Source organism: Neomonachus schauinslandi, chromosome 2 (assembly GCF_002201575.2).
Source record: "Neomonachus schauinslandi chromosome 2, ASM220157v2, whole genome shotgun sequence".
Taxonomy (NCBI): Eukaryota; Metazoa; Chordata; class Mammalia; order Carnivora; family Phocidae; genus Neomonachus; species Neomonachus schauinslandi.
The window spans coordinates 70,558,795-70,579,454 of NC_058404.1; the positions used below are offsets into that span (position 1 = coordinate 70,558,795).

The 20,660-nt window shown below is 41.9% G+C and overlaps 1 protein-coding gene across 1 annotated transcript in view; it reads left to right on the forward strand.

Annotated features, from left to right (window-relative positions):
• The first annotated feature begins 8,972 nt into the window (after positions 1 to 8,972).
• The window catches only part of PDGFC (platelet derived growth factor C), a 197,800-nt gene continuing 186,112 nt past the window's right edge, over positions 8,973 to 20,660 (forward strand). The window contains exon 1 of the mRNA XM_021698883.2: positions 8,973 to 9,360. Within this exon, the coding sequence (XP_021554558.1) occupies positions 9,243 to 9,360 (118 nt within the window). The 5' untranslated portion in view covers positions 8,973 to 9,242. The remainder of the gene's footprint in view (positions 9,361 to 20,660) is intronic.

Below are 20,660 nucleotides of genomic sequence, written 5' to 3' on the forward strand. Positions count from 1 at the left end.
AGCATTTTACTTTGTTCTTCCTCTATAAAATCTATTTAAATGTACCTATCTCTGGGGTGCCTGGGTGGATCAGTCGTTTAAGCGTCTGCCTTTGGTTTAGGTCATGATCTCTGGTCTTGGAATCAAGCCCCATGTCGGGCTCCCTGCTCAGTGGGGAGTCTGCTTCTCCCTCTGCCCCTCACCCTGCTCTTGTGCTCTATCTCACTCTTTTTCTCTAAAATAAATAAATAAATAAACCTATCTCATATGTTCATTGAGAGGAAAAAGGAAGGAATACACATGAAATTCTTAAAATGGTGCTTGGCACACAGTAAGAGTTAGCTGTTATTATTGGATAAGTGCAATATATTAAGTGTTGTGCTAAAGGGGATAAAAAGAAAAGTAAAATAGAATAGAATAAGTGCTACATTGGGTTATATATCATTGTGGAGGGAAAATAAGAAAAGAAGTAAAGACAGTAAGTACCAGTGCATAAATTGTGGTGTCAGGAACCACAAGACACTCAGAGAGGGTGAGACCTGAGCACGGAGGGAAGAGCAGATCCCGCCTAGAGGAGGCAAAGGACAGGGGGGCAGGTTGTGTGTAAAACTTTTAGAGTAGAGCATAGGATGGTAATCAGATCTGTGGGTTAAATAGATCAAGCTGGTAATCCATCAGAGGACAGTTTGATGGCGCCTAAGAATAGATGAGGCAGAGAGCCGTGGGAAGGTAGGGAGTAGATGATTCCATAAAACAAGGATTACATCTGACGTGGAAATCAATGCAAATGAAGATTGGTGGGATACACAAAATAAGGGGGAGCTCCTTGAGCGCAGCAACAATGTATTTTCACTTACTTTGTAACTTCTTGGTCCGGACTGCTCGGCATTAATGTTCCCCACATTAACATTGCTGTTTTGTAAAGTCCATGATAATCTCCAGGTTAGTGGTAAGAGAAATGCTGTCTCCCATTTACAATTTTCATCTTCACCAAGAAAATAGTAAGTCGTCTCACTAAGTTTCCTTTTTCTGACTATTGTCCTTCAGAAACTGATTTGAATACACATTGCGCGATTCCTTCCTCATGGGCTGTCAGCACCAGAAACACGTTAATGATAATTTTATGGCAAAGTTTTATTGCTAAGAATAAGGGCAACAGATCCTTTTTCCTTCATATGGTTTCCGAAGATTCATTTCTCATTTCTATAGCCACTGAAAAGGGCATTCGGTCTAAGACACAGTGACATTTTTATGGACTGAATGCTAAGTTCCTGTATGCTTGGAGCACTGTCCTTTGGATGTCAGGCAAACTCAGAAGGATTTACTATTTGTTGTTGGCAATAGAATTTTGAGTTCCATATTTATGACTGGGATTGTGTGGAGTTCTAAAATAAACACCAAATGCTTAATATAAATGTACATTTAATAAGTTTGAAATGCACTTTTGAGACACTACAAACTTAGTGTTACGCTAGATGAGATGGGAGGGCTTGGGAACATAATGGTTACAGGTGCCACCTCTGGAATTGACTACCTGTATTGACATTCCGGCTTCAATACTTATGAATGGTGTGACCTTGGGCAAGTTACAAAACCTTTCTGGGGCTCAGGTTCTCATCTTTAAAATGGGTTCTATTAATATTTACTCACAGAGTTGTTGTAGTTAGTTACTCTAACAGTTGTTTAGTAAGCAGTAGAAGATCGCATAGTAGAGAACTTCACTGTGAATATTTCAGTAAAAAGAGTTAATAATGGGACATCAGCTCCACACAATGTAAAACAAAAGTAGGCAGGTTACTGTAGTTCACAGAATAGGTGACATTTGATTCCTATGCCAGAATAGATAGATTCTCGGGAATGAGAAATTTCTTTCCCTTGCCAGGGCTGAGAATGTTGAAAGGGGAGGTATACCAACCATGATAACCATCTTCAAACAGAAATCTAGAGGGGCAGAATGAAAAAGATATTAGGAAGTGCTTTGAATTCTTAAAATACTATTTTTTACAGATTCATAGTATTATAAGTTGCCTCAATAAATATGAATAATAGTAGCTATCATAATTAGCTGATTCTCACATTATTCTATTTTTATGTGTGTTTCAAAAGCCACTTGTAATAGAAAGGAAATAATTTTTTCCCACTTGCTATCCAGTGGGATAAAAATGACCACCACGAGGGTCTTTCCACAAGGTATAGCTTTTCAGATACAAACGCAATTTATCTAAGGAATTAGAATTTCAGTTGAAGACTTTTGCTTGCTTGGGGGCTTAACAAGTCACTAGTTAGTTCTTGTAGCAATCTTTCTGCTTTGAGTGACTCCGACTAATCTAAAAATACTTTGTAAAATTATCAATGAAAATGTAAATTTGCCTCACCTTATGGCTTAAAAAACCCGTAGACCAGGCATTTTAAATTAAAAACACATGGAGGGATACATATAGGAATTTTATAAATAAGAGAGGCCTAGACTTTGACATCTAATCAGAAATTGATTCTTCAAAGGGAGCACCTGGGAAAAGTTCATTTCTTCCCAGTCCCGATGCTTTAATTCAGTAGCAATCATGGGTAGGAAAGGGGGAATGATAATTCATTCCCTTTGTCCTCAAAGACCAGGAGATGGATTTTCTGACATGACTCCCCACAGATGGTCTAGGCTAAGGCATTAGCTGGATGACTAACTTTGGCCAGGATAAACAGGACACTCATGCTAGCCCACGCTCTGGGTGGGCTTCTCCCCAACACCAGCTTTCTGACGCCTTAGTCACCACCATTCCTTCAAGTAACTGGTATTTCCTCAGGCTCAAATATTTCACTTAGGCTGTTCCCGCAAGAGCTGTCTAGTGTTAGATTAGTGTTCTCGAACACATGGGAAAATTCATCTATATAACCTATAGTATACCTCAAATTAAACATTGGGGCAGACGGGAGCACCTGGATGGTTCAGTCAGTTAAACGTCTGCCTTCGGCTCAGGTCATGATCTCCAGGTCCTGGGATGGAGCCCTGAGTTGGACTCTCTGCTCAGTGGGGAATCTGCTTCTCCCTCCCCCTCTGCCTCCTCCCCATCCCCCAGCTTGTGCTTGCTCTTTCTCTCTCTCTCAAATAAATAAATAAAATCTTATATTAAAAAAAAAAAGCAACAACATTGGGGAAGGGGGAAGACAGTCATTGTGGAGAAAACCTAGAGGAGAAACACAAGAAAGCTTCAAATAAGAATATTTTTGTCCCAAATCCAGGGTCTAAATGTGTCAAAAGCACAAGAGCAGAACAGGAAGACCTGGCTCAAACAGTAAGTGTACCTGTCTTTGATAGTGTTATTCTGGGAAAACTAACTATCCTCTTGGAGCTTCAGTTTCTTTGCAGTCAAATGGGAAAACTCTGGCCTTCCTCAAAGGACTGGTGGGAAGATTAAATGAGAAAATAGATCTTAAGGTGTCGAGCAGTTCCTGGGACATGATACATGCTTCAAAAAATAAATTAGAACCTGAATAATTCTCTTCTCGTTTTTATTTTCCTTGGTTGGCTTTTGTTTAACTATACATCTTTTGAGCTGCCTGTAAGAGGAAAACATGCTTTTTACCCTTCATAGAGGATGAGTGAAAGAAGATTCAGATGATGAGAAAGGAGAGAAGGTGGTACCGGGGTATGAGGAAAATGTCAAAGCAAATTATGCTGATAAAAATAAAATTTGGGAATATAAAATGATGCTTTAAAATGTTGCAAGGTTCTAGGGTAGAAGAGGGCAAGCACTTTTCTAACTGTAAAGATCATAAAGAGCAAATAGTAATAATCATAATAGAAAGGAGTAAGAAAATCTCTAGAACTGTCTTGAGCTTTAAAAGCAATTCAGGATACTTTTAGTATTAGATTCGTTAAGCCACGTTTTCTTTTTTGCTAACCACTGAAACTTTTCAAATGTTCATTAAGTAGAGTACTGAGGCTCTCCACCTCTTTTGCAAAGGCTCCTAGCCAAGGAAAGGTCTGCATTTGAAACAATGATCACAAAGTGAAAGGGTCCTTCTCCCATGACCTTTGAAATAAGAGGGTCACCATCTGAGAAAGGGGGATCTGTAACTGTGCCATGACCTCTTTACTATGATTTGTCACAATGTGGACAGCAGGCCTTCATATCCTATGCATGACTTCAAGGGAGGGAAAAATGACATGTTACTGAGTGGCGGATATGACCAAACATAGTGTTTGGTGGCTGCCCACATTTTTAGGGGATGCCCCTTGCTCTCAGGATTGTTTCACATTCCACCAGTGTGACTCTACCGAACAGTAGGACATTGGCCATCTGTTCTGGGCTAATACCAATATTATTTTCTTAATATTTACAATTCACTTATGTACGATCACTAATTTTCTTTACCTTGGAACCACACTTTGCATATTCCGACGTTGCTATCATCATACCAAATATTAAAAATTAAAATGTGAATGCCTGCACATGATTTACTTAGTTTTCTTGAATTCAGTAAAACTCCTGATACTTGCATTAGTCAGTGATTTTCAAACTCTTTCTTCTGCCCCTCTGTTTATCAGTGGAACGTGTCTTGTCGAACTATAATAGTAACAGATTATAGAGGACAACCTTGACTGGACAAGTTTAGGGAGAAGAACTCTTTTCATCATCTCTAGCCAGCCACCAAGCACCTGTAAGTTGAGGCTAAGAAGCCGTTGTTTTAGTCATGCATTATCACAGAAGCACAATTAAGGTGAAAAAGTTTTGCTCTCATTACCTCAAATAGCTCAGAGAACCAAAGAGTTCTAAAATGGTAAGAGCACTGAGACAGAATCCAGTGTAAATTTCTCATGTAAAGAGAAGGGACAGAGAGGATTTCTAGATCAAGGTTGTACTGTTTGGTCATGGCAAAGCCAGACTGAGTCCCTGGTGTCCCATCTTCCAGTGAAATGATCTTTTGTTGTGGTGGTTCAAAGGTTACCAGGACTCCTCCTTCTTTGGGGCTGTTTCTGGCTACTTACTCCCTCTGAATTCTGAGTCAGACAAGCACTTCTGAGATTTTGAAAAAAATCTTTGCATACTCAACCGTGATTTCAAAAAGTAAACAGCAGCTTTACTTCAATGGGAAAAGCTACAGAGAGTCACCTAGAGGCCAGTTCTTGTCACCCGTTTCCCGTGGCCACACACCTCTAACTTCCCACCTCCCAACTCCCTTCCCCAGAAAAGTCAAAATTAAAAAGAGCAGGGCCTGAGCACAACCTTCTACCATTTGCCACAGTAAGCAAGTCTTTCTCAGATTAACAGCTGTTACACTGGGAGGTAAAGGGTGACTGTCGTAAAAGAAAAGAATTTAATAAAAAGTGTGTTTTATAATTTTTAGGTTGGAGAAACAGAGTATTAGTATATCCTAGATCTCTAGAGATAGCAAGAACGTATGTTTCTCAAGATGGGGTAGTTGGAGAGAGTAGAGAGAGATAAGGGTGACTCTAAGAGAGATTACTTAATTTTTTTTTCTAGAACAATCTTTATTTCTGCAGTGATCTGTGGGCATTTACTTCCTTACTAATGATACCTGGTCTCATTTAAATGTATAGGTAAATGTTGCTTGTTAGCTATTCTGGAAACCCAGTGGGCATTTAGGTAGGTTGGAGATTTCTGAACTTCAGAAACTCATTCTCAATTATCTGCCACTAAAATGCTGAAAAGTTAAAGTTCTGAGAAAAGTTGTAAAATAATATTGTACATATACCTCTGTGTATGTGAGTGTGTGTGTATGTGTGTGTGTGAGTGTGTGTGTGTGTTAAGATTGAATCAGAAGAAGAGAGAGCAAGAAAACTTGCAGTGTTTGATTTTCTGAGGCAAAAATATGTCCCCATGGTTCTTGCCCTCCTGGGTGTTACATGACTAGCTAAATGGGCAATTTGTTTTAAATCTTATTCCACTTAAACAAAATTGATAGTGACACCCACCCTCCCTCCCCCAAATTATCACTGTTAATAACTAAGTACGTCCTACCATGTTCTTCAACAGAAAGTTGTAGGTAACACTGTTCATGCATTCAGCCTGAATGGGGACTCCTTCCTAAGGTTTAAGAAAACATGAAAACCACAAAGAATGTTTGCAATTATTTTCTCTTGGTTGGCAGAACAGATACCTTTCCTCAAGGAAAATGCCTTAGGCCAAAACAAAGCCATATTCATTCAAAATATATTGTTTAGTAATTGTGCGGCCTCTGGATTACATAAAATTTACTTTCAGTGCAAGGGTCTCACTTTTCTAGGAAAGGTTTATAAGCAAAATGGAGCAGGAAGACAGACAGAGGATAAACTGTTAAAAGAATCAACTATGCCAAGGGCAAGTGCAGTTCAAGAAACAACAGTGCAAGTACATTGAAAGGGAACTAGGCAATGTGACCGTGATTTTGTCTAGGGGTCATGCAGGAGCACCTGGCTGGCTTTATTTGTAAGGTGATTGTCAAATCAATCTGTAGAATATGGATGAGGTGAAACGCAGAGGTAGAGTATTATTCTAGATCATCTGTAACTTTTCAAATACAACCTTCATGCTGAAATTCCAAGGAAAATGTAAGTGACTCCAATAAAGAAACCTGTCAGTCAGTCAAGAGTGTTTATTTATTATCCCCCTGAGCCAGGCACTGTTCTAGCCAATATCAAATGATACAAAATAAAGAATAGTCATCACTCTTATAATCTCGTGAGAGCAAATGGATTAAATCTGCAGACACACACACACACACACCCTCTATGTGGGTGGTCAAGAAATGTCAACTGGAAGGACATTTAACAGCCTCATTTAGAAAAACCCTGATTAGAAAATTAAACTTACAAAATTAGAAAAACTGGGGAGTAATTAGTTTTATTACAAATAGATTAAAACACACCCATAGAGCATGTCTTTTATATAACACATCTCATTATGTTATTAAAATTGGGAACAAGGCCCCTCTCCCTCACAAATCCACAAAACATTTTTGGAATATATTTATTGTGCAAATATGGATTCACACTGGTGCTGAGATGCTGCTGAAGTACATAAAGTAAACCAGTCTTTGTCAGCTAACCTGTATGTTATTTAAAGTCAAAGACGGGACCTTGTCTAATTGCCTTGGTATCCTGCACTGTGAAGACAGAAGTGGTAAAGAAATAAAGAATGAATGAATGGGATAGGTGCGTAAAGACGAATTGAGCTTATTAGAATTTTAAGAAGCCAAAAACAAGAGGACCAGGGTATTACAGAGAGGTCAAGTTGGTTGGTCTCAGTGGGTGTCCAAATACAAGAAGAGGGCTTGGCATTTTCAGCATGACTGAGGAAGGGTCAGCTCCTGGTTTGGTTCAGTAGGTGTATGTGCCTTCCCCAAGCATCCCTGGATCCTTTTTCAGGGCAGCTGACTCAGTAGAGGCCTTCCTGCAAGGCCAGGAAGGGCGGTTCCTGAACACTTGAGACTCCATCAGTACTTCAACATATACCTTAAGGCTATATCCTTTCTTCCAACCCCCAGTGTAACACCATAAAGGGTCGAATTGTTTGCATTGCCTTATTTAACAAGAGGCTGGGTGCTATTTCTGATTTGCTGGCCAGGGGACTTGGTTGATATCAATTTAATGCAGTCCAACTGATATGCAAGTTTCGCGAGGACAGATGGTGTTTTCACTACTACCGCCCCACTCCTACAACAGTCCCCGACACAGTAGGCATTCGACAAATAGTGTTTGCTGAATGAATGAATGTTGCTGTTAATGTGCTGGCTGTTTGGCTTTACTTTTGTTTTATCCATCCCGCTTCAGAGAGCTGGAAACTGAAGGGAAATCTTTGAAATCCAATTTCCCTTGTTCCTTCGGTCCAGAAACTCTGGCCAAGCCTTTGGGAACGGGGATCCCCTCAGAAGTTAATGACGAGGCACGACCACGGGGGGCGGGGGAAGAGGGAGAGTTGCAGGAAGTTCTTCTCCACTCATTTCTGCGTTTGCAGTACCTTTCGCCACCCATCTTGCTCTTTATTTGGGGCTAGGGGCGTCCTGGGGGGGAAGGAAACCAGGGGCCGCTCTGGCTGCACTCCTCGCCGGGGCCGTTTGGGTCCTGTCTGCGGCGAGCCCCGCAGCACCCCCTGTCTGTGCCAGCACCTGTCGGACCGCCAGTTGGCGGCCCGAGTTGGCGCGAGCGGACGCGGCCAGGGCTGCCCCTCCCGGAGGCGCCGACCCTTGCCCGCCCCTGCGGCCGCCCGCGGGAGAGCGGCCGAGCCTCCCCCGCTCGCCTGCCGCGCGCTCCGCCCGGGCTCTGCCCACGGCCCCCTCCTCCCGCCGCCGCCGGCTGGGGGAAGGTAGACAAGGGGAGGGGACAAGCCGGAGCCTTGGGCCGCCGGCCTTCCCTCTCTACCCGGTGCCGAGACGCCGCGCGGAGCCCCGAGGTCTGCGTGGAGCCCGAGGCGTGGGGGGAGGGGACGGGGAACGACCGGAGCCCCGCGGTGACCCCGAGCTGCCGAATTTCCCTTGGCTTCGAGGAGCGGGGGACGCACCCAAACAAGGTGAACTTTGGTCGCGGAAAACTCCAGCCAGGTGCCGGGATCCGCGCCGCGGCGGTCGGGACCGGGCGCAGGCTGCAAGCCGGGCTGGGGAGCGGGAGCCCCGAGGCCTCCCTCCGCCCGCGCCCGGGGCGGCCTCGGCCCGGAGCCCCCCACCCCCGGCCTCGCTCCGGCTGCGCGGCCCCCGGGACCCGCCGAGGCGCCCTAGCCCTGTTTCTTCCCCCTCCCCCTTCGGGGGTGGGGGTGGGGCAGAGGAGAGGGGCGCCCGGAGAGCGCATCTATTGGCAGCTTTGTTATTGATCAGAAACTGCTCGCCGCCAACTTGGCTTCGAGGCTGGCTTCGCGCGACCCTCGAGTTTTCGCCTCTGTCCTGTCCCCCGAACTGACAGGTGCTCCCAGCAACTTGCTGGTGACTTCTCGCCGCTCCCCCGGCTCCCCCGCATCCCCACCCCCCCTTTCCTCCCTCGTCTTCACCCCCCCCCCCACCACTTCGGCACAGCTCAGGATTTGTTTAAACCTTGGGAAACTGGTTCAGGTCCAGGTTTTGCTTTGATCCTTTTCAAAAACTGGAGACACAGAAGAGGGCTCTAGGAAAAAGTTTTGGATGGGATTATGTGGAAACTACCCTGCGATTCTCTGCTGCCAGAGCAGGCTCGGCGCTTCCACCCCAGTGCAGCCTTCCCCTGGCGGTGGTGAAAGAGACTCAGGAGCCGCTGCTTCCAAAGTGCCCGCCGTGAGTGAGTTCTCGCCCCAGTCAGCCAAATGCTCCTCTTCGGGCTTCTCCTGCTGACATCTGCCCTGGCCGGCCAGAGACACGGGACTCAGGCTGAGTCCAACCTGAGTAGTAAATTCCAGTACTCCAGCAACAAGGAACAGAACGGTGAGTCTTTTACCCCTTTCTCCCCCTTCTTGTTTCTCGCTGTGTGTGTTACGTTGGCACTGTGCGTTGGTGTGTGATGTACACTAGCCTGCGAGGGTATAGTCGTCTCTGTAGCCATGCAAATGCGCGCTGCGTTCATTGGCATGGACTTTAGGAGGTTACGTGCCGTTTGCAACTTCGGGAGCTGCCACAAAGCTGTAAGAGGGCAACGTGAGTGCCACTGCTGGCTCAGTTAGAGAAGACATTCTGGGAGCGATTGTGAACGTCAGTTCAAAGGCACATTGCAGAACCTTTCCTTGCCAGAGTTATAAGTTCAAGAACTGCCTCGAAAAATGAATCCAAAATGAATGAGTCTTGGCATGTTTGACTTTACTCCGATTTTCTTTTTCGTGGGGAGGAGGGTGTTTGAGGAAATGTACCAGCCACATTAATTGAAGCACTCAAAGTGGAAAGGCATCAGTTAATCAGTAAGTAGATAGGAAATAGAGAGGTCATGGGGCCGTGTGGACGTTTTTAGGGGGAGTTAAAAAAAATGTATTTCTCTTGCGCTCTCTCTCTCTCTCTCTCTCTTTTTTTTCAAATGTGCCTTTGTACTCTGAAGAACTTACCTTTCTGGTGTGTGTTTTTATATGTGTTGGTGAATGACTGCTATTTTGTGTGTGCTGGAAACGACTTAATCCTGCATAGGAAATGAGAATTACTTTCAGCTTTCAAGTGTACCTGAAATGTTTAGAAAACTCTCAGATGCAAGTTCCCTTGGGCTGGGATTGCACAGAGCTGGAGAAAGGCTCCTTTCATAAAGCCAGGGCAGCTTCAGGGTGTGTAATTTGCTTAGCCTCTGAACCCCATATGATTTACATCATTCAATTTCTAAACTCTTTTTCTCTTGATCTACCATTATGAAGTCATTTTCGAGAATACTTTGTAAATAGAAATTTTATACTGCACATGAAACCACAATTTTAATGTAGGCTGTCTAAAATTAGAATATTAAATACCCTGTTTACAAGTGGTGGCTCTTAATGTTAGTTGAAAAGAAATGTGCATGTTTTTACTGCTTTGTATGCCATCTATTCAGAATGCAAGAATGCTGTCACTTTATTAACCAGGGGAAATGAACCCAAGCAGCATACCTAGAAAATCAGAATGGTGTGTGCTGTGTTTTTAAGTCACAGCAAACTTTTTCTTTATGTATTGGGCTGTTTTCAAGCTTCGACTTTGAATTTAAGCTCTCTGAAGTGTTCATCCTTAAGAAAGCACAGAAAGTTTTAAAGTACAAAGATAGGTTAAATAAGGATTCCTGGGACTTTTGTATACATTATTTGTATGTGTTGTATGTGCAGCAAATACACATGATCACATTTATCAGCCAATATTAATGTAGTTACTTCTTACAACTTGCTAATGTGATGGCACATGGCACCTGCAGGCCTCTTGAACTGCTGATCAAAGGGCAGCCTAGGGATCTATCTCTAATCACAGGAGCTGCAGAGGATTGGGGGAGAGTGATCAAAGGAGCCCCAGCACTAGCTGTACCCTGGCAGGAAACAGATCAGACCAACCTTTGTTCTTTTTCATGTAAAATAAATGTCCAGTTCAAAATATTGCTTCTTACTAGACAAGCTTCTCCAAAATGACAATGCACAATATTCCTGGCTTCTGTGTTCTCTATTTTATTGTTCCTGTGCCATTATCATGTCTCCTTCTGCACTGTTTTATCAAGCCTGTCCTGGCATCTGTCACCTTCCAATTCCCATCGCTACTTGTGCCTCTGATTGTCATTCTTTCTTGTGATCCACCTGCCATCATCATTTTGTAATGCGCCCCAGAGCTTCTCCTGTGGTCATTGGCCACTTTACTGAATAGGTTCACACCCTCTGGAGAGGTGAGTTCATTAAGCCAGGCCACACACATTCTGTTACCATCAGAGGCTGGGCCATTTCCATTCCTAAGTTGCATGATGCTAAAAATAGCCTGGCTATTTCCTAATCTGTGGGTAGAGGATTGGGCTATGTTTAGCTCTTGGGAGGGTTGGCAGCAGGAAGTAACTAGAGGTAGAGAACTACTCACCTTGTAGTTTTTAGCCTCAGGAGAAGTGGACTATCCAGCACTAGGGGGCAATATAGAGCTATTTTCCTGCACATGCTCAGGTTGATTTTATGCTTCAGGGTTCCAAGATTTGAGGATAACAGGTAGGTGACAAAGAATATCCCCCTGGAATGTGAACAAATTTGCTGGACCTTCTTTTTCTTCTTCTTTTTTTGGTGGGGGTTCCAAATTTTCCCTTTCCGTAGGTGGGATTTTTTGCCCTCATAGTTATGATTGATTTTTGATTGCCCTCTTGCTATTTTCAATTTTGATGATTGCCCAATTCTGGAAGTACAAACCCTCTGGAGATGCCACACAGAAATGTCATTGGCCCAGTGTGTGCATTGCATCATTTTGTGAAAGCTTTTCTAAGTGCCAAATGTCCAAATTGATCTATTTATTGTGACTATAGGAACTCATTCGTGCTTTCAGAGACCTCTCCCCAATGATACTGTCTTTTCTCCAGTGTTCTAAATTCTCAGATGTTGATGCAATCAGATCCGCAGGACTGCCTCATTTCAGTATTAACTTGGTGTCCCATGAGGTGTTATAAATAATGGAAATTGATTGCTACAGCCAATGCTAGATATTTGGATTTAGGTTGGATCATGTGGAGGTGCTTCAGAATTCATTTTGAGGGATGAGTGTCATTTACCCTGTTATTATTCATTACCTGGTTTTTGACCTAATACTGTATTGCAATTCATGCCACTCTGCTGTGAGAATAGCTTTATCCTCCAATATTGTATGTTACCTTTCTGTCCTTAATTCTTAACCTGACTTCTGACCCTGAAGTTTCACATGTAAAACAACGGTCTCCAGATGTAACTTAAAGAAGGAGATAAAAGATAAGAACGCTGACTTACATAGGGTTTCTGGCCTATACTTCCTGTATGACCATGGGAAAAATGACCAATATCTGTGCGCACTCATTTAGAGGAGCATGCCTGCTATGAAACCAGTAAGTTCTGGGATGGTGCTTCTGCGTTGTAGCATCAAACCCCCAAAAGAAACAAAGCGTACTTTATCAATTGCATATAGCCCACACAGACACCCAGTCACAAAGTTGTTGACGGAGTAAGGCCTCATCCACTTTGTGTCATTGGTGACACAAATTTACCCATGGAGCCGAAATGTGCTTCCCGTTCTCATTTTCTTTAACCATTTTGAGGGCAGATTTGGAATATGTCTCTGTTAGTTAGGGTTATGCTCATGAACATCTTTATTGTATGTGCGCTTTTCCTCAAGAACTTTTGTGGCCCATGGGGCCATTTACTTTGGGGGTAAATGGTCCTCTAGGAATGCCTTTCTGAATCCACGTGTCTTGTGTTTGTGGCTTCCCTGTCTCTCTCTCTTTTTTTTTAATGCCAGCTTGCTCCTCCTCCTCTTGCCATGTGCCCGTGTCCCACAAAGCTGTGTCCACTCCCCCTACCCTTTCTAGGGGGTAGCTTCAAAGCTCTATTTTACTGAAAATAGATAATCACAGTCCTTAGAACGGTGTCCCAGAGTAAATAGGCTCTGACCCAGTGCTAAAGGGACTTCCTGTGAGTTAGTCTATAAGTTGTAGTGCATGACCTTTGTGACATTTATTTTTGTTGTTTAGAGGCTTTTTTTTTTTTTAAAGAACTTCCTCCTTGTTCTCTGCTCTGTTTGAGACTGTTGAGGAAGTTGAGGAAGTAGAGTGCTATTATGTAATGATGAATATTGTTTTTCACAGTTGGTGACACAAAAACCCCATTCTACTTTTTGGTAACATTCCCCTCCTACCAACTGTTATCTTTTACAATTAATCTGATGTATTTTATATTTACCTCCAAAAGGTGTTCAGGTCTGTAGAAAGCTATACGGACTAGTATATTATTTGTTAAATAGTTTGAAATAGAGGCCAGGATCTGACACTAAACGTTCCCCAGTGGTGGCGTTTTGTAGAGCTCCATCTCGGACACCAAAATTTTAGCTTTGTCTATTCTTATTTCATCCTTCCTGACGCTTATCTTTTACAGATCTTCTTTATATTCTCTTCCACTTCATGTTTTCTTCAGCCTTTCTACCTCTAGGATACTACTTCAACCCTGCTGGCCCCCTTCCTGATTGATCAGTGTGCCTGTCATATTGATTGTTAACCATCTTCACACTTTTAGCTACTGACCATTTCAGTCATATTGGAGTCCCGACTCTTCTCCTTTCTCCTCCCTGCTGGGCAGCCGAGGCCAACCTGAGGCTTGAAGGACCCGGGGTAAGGAAAGGATATGGCCTTTTTTAAAGCCTCCTTCTTGCGGCTTCTTTTGTTCTACCTCCTCAAGCGTTGGGGCCTGGGAGTGAGATGAAACAGCGGGACATGACACACATCGTGTGGAATTGCAAGCCTTACTTGGGGGTTGTTGTTTCTGTGGGCAACACTGATTAGGTGCTTGTGCATGGGTAGCACCTTACCATCTTCCAAATTAAATGGATCGTCTTCTCAGGGAGGTCTTGTTCTGCCCACTTAATCTGAATTAGACAGCCCTCACTATCACATCAAGGTTAATTAACTGCATAGTACTTATTATCACTTTTTGGTATTCTTCTTGGTATTAATCAATTAAGTAATTATAAACCTACCCCCCCACCACCCCCAGAGTACATAAGTTCCCTGAGAGTATGGAACTCGTCCGACTTGCTCTTTGTGGGAGCTTCAGCACCTGGAACGGGATTGTATATAGTATGTGCTCCATAAATATTTGTTGGATGGTTCTGGATGTAGTGCCTTATTAGAGTAAGACTATGGTGTTGACTATAATAGTAGGCCATCTTTGAAGGTGTCTTTTTGGTCTTGGAACTTCCACATTGTTTTACATTTTTCATACGAAGATAAACTTGTTTAATTATTGGTTGTGATGTCAGTCAAAGTACTACCTTACAATCTTGGTTAATATACCATGTTACCAGGTGAGCATGTACCAAGTAAATGGGTAGGTTTCCTAGAACCGGTGCTAGTTACTTTCTTAAAAGTGCTATTGCTGTGCATACCTCTGTGTTTCCCGAGGATGGGGTGTTGTGTGATATAGACCAAGGATCTGAAGAATGGTAAATTTTGCATGGCTGAGATGCCTCCAAAAGCAGTGTGCTTTCCATCTTCTGCCTGTAGCTCACAGATGCACAGGCTAGACATCAGCAATAAATGTGGTGCATGGAATGTTAGGACTGGAAGGATCCTGAGAGCCTGTCCTCACCGATGTGTAAAGTGAGACGTGGAGAGCTAAAGTGACTTTGTCTAGGTCACTGTTGAGTGCAACAGTATTAAACTGCTAATGTGGTGATGCATTTTTCCTTATGTAGAGAACCAACTGGGCAAATGGAATGCTAGTTTTAACATTCTGATGCTTCATATAAAAGCCATTCTCTATTATTTTAGGGGGTTGCATGCTTTGTGGGTTGTAAAGGAAGAAGGACACCCTTGATCCTGAAACACAACTTATAAGAATACTAAGGAAAACAGTCTCAAAATAATCACATTCATTAAATATAACAGATAATCTGGCTAATATATATTTAGTATTTCTGTTGGGGTAGAAATCTGATAGTTTGGGAAATAACTTGAGATACCACCTTTAGAACTGTTACTGTTACCTGTCCAGACTTTATTTACACAGGTGTACTAGGTCCATAGATGGATGATGTTTATTCCAATATTTTGGTTTATTAATTGATGATGATGAAGAGGATGGTTGACGTTGGAATGCTTGGTTCCATAAGGGAGGTTTTTGTTAAAACAATAATTTTAAACATTTCATTTAGCAGGATGTCTCACTGGTAAAGTACCGTAGGAGTGAATAAATGGGCATGGCTTAGTGGGCTCTAGAAAGCACAACCTGTTATTCTGTGAATGGATTTAATGAGTGATTTTAATTTTTATTTACATTTGAATATATAGGATATTCATTTCAGAGGTTCAAACTTCACTCGAAAGTCAAGAACATCAGGAAATAAATTCATTGCTGTGGACTTGAAGGGCTTGCCTAAAATAGGATTAAATGACCAAAATTTTATTTGTGAAGTTTCTAAATCTGAGAACAAAAGGAGCTAAAAATTATAAAGAGGAGTTATACTAATTAACATTTATCATTAAAGTCAACTTATTAAGAGTGATTTTTTTTTTTTTTGGTAGCATTAGCTCATTTTGCCTTTTACTTCATGAGAATACATGCTAAATTGAGCTCAGCCAATTCTGTTACCTGACTTCACCTTAGTCTTCATATGTCATCTTCAAGCATTTCCAGTCCCCTGGTGACCGAGCAGCGTCTTTCCTGGACATTTGACTTTTGTCTAAGCCAAACCGTCTCTGCCAGCCTGGCTTCGCTAATTTTGCTTTCTTTTTTTTTTTTTTAAAGATTTTATTTATTTCTTTGACAGAGAGAGACACAGCGAGAGAGGGAACACAAGCAGGGGGAGTGGGAGAGGGAGAAGCAGGCTTCCCGCGGAGCAGGGAGCCCGATGCGGGGCTCGATCCCAGGACCCTGGGATCATGACCTGAGCCGAAGGCAGACGCTTAACCGACTGAGCCACCCAGGTGCCCCTAATTTTGCTTTCTTATCAAACTATGATTTTTTCTTTTTTTTGTACTTGGCTTTTACCCTATCGGATAGTAATTGAGCCATTTTGCAATCAAATGAGGTGTGTTTTGGGTTGTTGCAGGCAGTGGGAGATGGAGGGTCTGTCTTTCTGAGGGAAACCAACATCACCAAACACTGGAGGCACATTGATGATAAATGCAAGGATATAGATTTGTACTGCCACTGTATGTCCTGATAAGACATCAGTTAGAGCTCTCAGAAGAGACACAGGATGGGCAGTATTTGGATGCATTCTTTGTGGGTGGGTGGACGGGTCTAAAGATCTCTCGGTGAGTCTCTGGTTTTGTAATGCTTAATAATGATACCCTATGAGGGCCTGTTAGTTGCCACACTTGTGCTCAATGTTTACAGACAGTATATAGCTTATCTTTATAACCTCCCCATGAGGTATGAGGAAAAACACCAAGGCTTCACTAGCTAAGTAGCTTAGCCAAGGTCTCAGAGCTGGTAAATGTTTGGACCTAGGTCTGACTCCAAGCCAGAACTCAAGAGTCACATGCTTCTTCCTTCATGAGTTAAATGGTCTAATGTTTTATTAGAACATTGCTTTTATTCAGCAAATATTTATAAGCCTCTGCTCTTGGCTAAGCTCTGCCCCAGGTGCTGGATACACAAAGAATAAGATGCAGTTCTGCCCTTGAGAAGCTCTGTCCAAGAATGACAGATCCTTCTTTTTTCTCACGGTCTAGTAATGCCGTGCTCAAAGTGCTATGGGAACATGGGATGCTTTATTTCACTTCAAAAATCCTCTGTTGATTGACTAAGTGGTTGATTCTGCCTGGAAAAGAAGTGCAAGGAGGAAAGTTCCCACAGGGCAGGTGACATATTTTGAAGTGGGTCTGGGAGAGGAAAAGAGAACATTCTAGGCTGAGGGAACAGCCTGCACAAAAGAATAAGGCAGGAAAATGGATATCCCGTGGGAGACAAGAAGATATGCATATGCATATGCATAATCATATGCAATGATGCTAATCATTGCATATGATTAGAGGCAAGAAAATAGTGGAAAGGTGCTCTGGATGTGTATATTCAAAGGCCCGATGCTGTTCGCAGCGTGCTTCGTGAAGAGTTTGCACTTAACAGAATAAAAGAGAAGATTGTTTCCCTGTTTCAGAGCTGGTGAAAACCCTTCATTTCCAGTTATTTTCGAAGCAGACGTGTGGTAGCAGAGTTCCGCTTTGGGGTGGGTAGTTGACTGCTTATTGTTGCAATTTTGTCCCAGTCATTAGGGGAATTGGTGAGAAGGGCAGGCTGCACAGCCTCAGTTACACTCAAATAAGCTAAGCCTGTGTCCACACTACTCTCTATTGCCTCCTTTATGTAAACAAAGAGCTATTTTCACACTTCATTCACAAAATGGATGGCATGTGGAATGAGGCTGGGTGAGGGATCAGGAGATCATGGTACAAGGAAGGCAGCTTCCAGCACACTGAATTAGCGTAATGAAGCTATTACGTTGCAAGAAGCAAAGAAAACAGCCTTAACACTTTTAAGGGAAAGGCTTTCAGGTCTTGTGGAAAATTAATTCCTATGAGGTTACTCTGCATTTGAGTAAGAACTACATCATTTCTCTAGTGAGGCTCATTCTGGTCCCTTGTAGACAGTGCTAGAAATATTTTGTGGTATTTAAGGACTAGAAAAGAATGACTTTTCTTGGTGGATGTGCTTTCTAGATGCCATGCCACTTTTTTGAAGCTATGCTTTTTGCATTCGAGGAAAGCCTTGTTTGTGAGTGGGTACTATTTTAGGCTTTTCGACGTTTGCAAGACGGAGCTAGGCTTCCGGGCTTAAATATGCCCAGCTGGCCATTGCACCTGCCTTTTGAGTTACTACAGAGATCAGAAACCATTAACAACAGAAGTTGGACTTATGTGGTACTTATCTCATGTTGTTTCTGGCAGTTATTTTTGCTGGGTATTTATAAGGACATCTGTCTTTTAAAGAGTCGTATTACTTATCCTTTTTTTTTCCACTAAGGAATAAATCACAGTTGTTCCCCATACTGCCACACACATTCATAGTCTGAAGTGATTAGAAATGCAAATTAAGATTCGTTAAAGCATTATAATTTCTTTTCCTATGGCATCAGGCGATATTTAAAATCAGTGTACTCAGAAAGAACATATGCTTAAACTGTGATTAAGATGTGAGCAGATGAGAAGAAATAAATATTAAGTTCCTTACGGGAAAATTTCTTACAGGGTTTGGGAATAAGGGGAACCTGCACTATTCATTTCTGATTTATCATCCTTTAAACCGGAGACATAATGAGTAGGGTGCACGTTGTTTAAGAACACAGAAAAACACAGTAGCTTCTGATGTTTTCAAATTGCTCTATGGAAATACATACTAAAGACGCCTTACTAGAGTGTGATTTACCATCGGATTACCCAAAGGACAGATCAAATTCAGCTGTATTCCTTGTAGTGATTCTTGGGTATTTAAACACTATGAAAACAAGAAAAAAAAATCAGATAGTGTAAGCATGAAAAGCATTGATATGCACATCCTGAGGTAGAGATGGATGTGCCGGACGCAGATCTCCTCCACTGGAACTATGTTTATGTCGTAGGTAATAAAAGGTACTGGCTTCCTGTTAAAGAAGAGCAATGTCTCTGTAAGTATGCATTTTGTTCCTGACTTCACTTTTATTTATGAACAAAAGTACACTCTATTTCTGGAGGTCTACATGCAAATGAATTGCCTCTACAAAAGAAGGGACTGTCCCTCAGAGTGTTCTTATAGTTTCAGATGCAGTTTTATGTATACTGGAGATATATATGACGGGCTCAACTGTATCTTTACTTTGTATTTGTCACTGCAGTCAAAACTGTTTCTAGAAAAATCAACAGTCTAAAAATAGCAGGTGTTTCCCAGGTCAAAACCTGGCTCAGATATCGAGAGATATTGACAGAGTCTAGCTACCTAAATGATAAATGCTAAACCTTGAAACAGTAGTTGTAATCTGTTTTCTTGTGAATATTAGCAGGCTTGAGATTTATAAGCAAGAAGATAATGTAAAATTAGCAATCAAATGATCTCTATGTTTATTTTTTAGAAAAGCTTTTCTTTCATGGTATAAAATTTATCTTTAATCGGTGCTGATAACTTTTAATAGGCATCAGTTGGGTACCCCATTAAACTAACTGCTTTAAAATGGTTTCCTCTTAGAACTAATGTTTACATCCTAGGAAATCAATTAGAGTGTATGGATTTCACATTTCCCTTGCAATCTTCGTTTACAGGCATTTCTGAATGACCAACCTACTATAGCAAAACACTCAGAGGTGCAAATCTTCTGAAAGAAGTGCAAATGCCACACTTTTACTTGGAAAACTGGAAAAAAAATAGGACTTATTTAATATATCTGCCGAGCATTTAAAACTGCAGAAAGCACAGGAAATACTTTTGGTGTATGGGAATGTGTGGTGTTTCCAAACTACAAACATTGTTTTTAAAATTTCCCCGGTAGTGGTGAATTATATGAGACCACGTCCATCTAAGGAGAGCTTGTTTAACTGGCTTGTGGTTCTGGGGCTCGTTCAAACACTCTTAAACAAAATAAAGGGAATTGATGTAATAACTTCTTTATGGAAAGGCCATAAAAAGGTACAGGGCCATGTAAACAAATTGGGTCATTTACTAGATGTTTTAAGTGATAGATTTGCAATCCAAATTCAGGGGTGTATATTAGATTTTATAGGACCATGACCATATTCTACCCTAAAAATGAGATTACAAGCTTATTTTTTGTTTGTTTGTTTTTCTTTAGTGCATGGAAACCCATTATTGCCATATTATACTGTAGTTTGAAAACATAAGATTTTGAGCACTTGCATTTATAAAGTTTGTTCAACTTTGGAAAATGGTTAGAGACCCATGCGTGAAAAATTGAATTGACCTGTTTTTTTGGTAGCACTGGGTTCTGTTCAAGGAAAATAAGATGATTGAAATTGAAATTTTCCTTCTGGGCTCAGACATGTCTAAACTAATTGTAAAATAATTGTTCTGGCTTACAAGAGTAGACTCATAACTACGACTATGTAAAGTAGAAATCCAACAACAGTTACGATTTACAGTGACTGTAACTCTGCCAATCTTGTAATAAAACCGCTATTATAACCAACCTACTGTGACATTCATTTGTCTTACTTGAGACGTAGGTTAAAAAAAAAAAAAAAGCTTCGCCCTAGTTGTCTCTCTTCAGAGAGCCACTTTATTACGCTAGGATATTAATATGCCTTCTCTGAAATGGGTACAAGGGTTGTGCCAGAACAGTCTGACAAAGGGAGGGGGCGGTGGGAACGTACGCATGCGTGGTGCCGTGCATTGTGGTGATGACCAGTGGCGGTGGCGACTGAAGTGAAGAAAGGAAATGAAATAATTTCTATGTTGGTACCATAGCATTTATTCATTCTGTAACTTATCTCAATCAGGATTGGCTCACTTGGCCTTAAAGGAAGTAGATTGTGTAAGAAACCTCAGTCAAACTCAATGAGCCTTTCTAAGTTTTGAAAACTGATGGCAACTTTTACGTGTTACTGCTGGAAGTTTGGCAGCGGAAATAACTGCTCTAGCTTCACAAGCCTTAAAAAAACA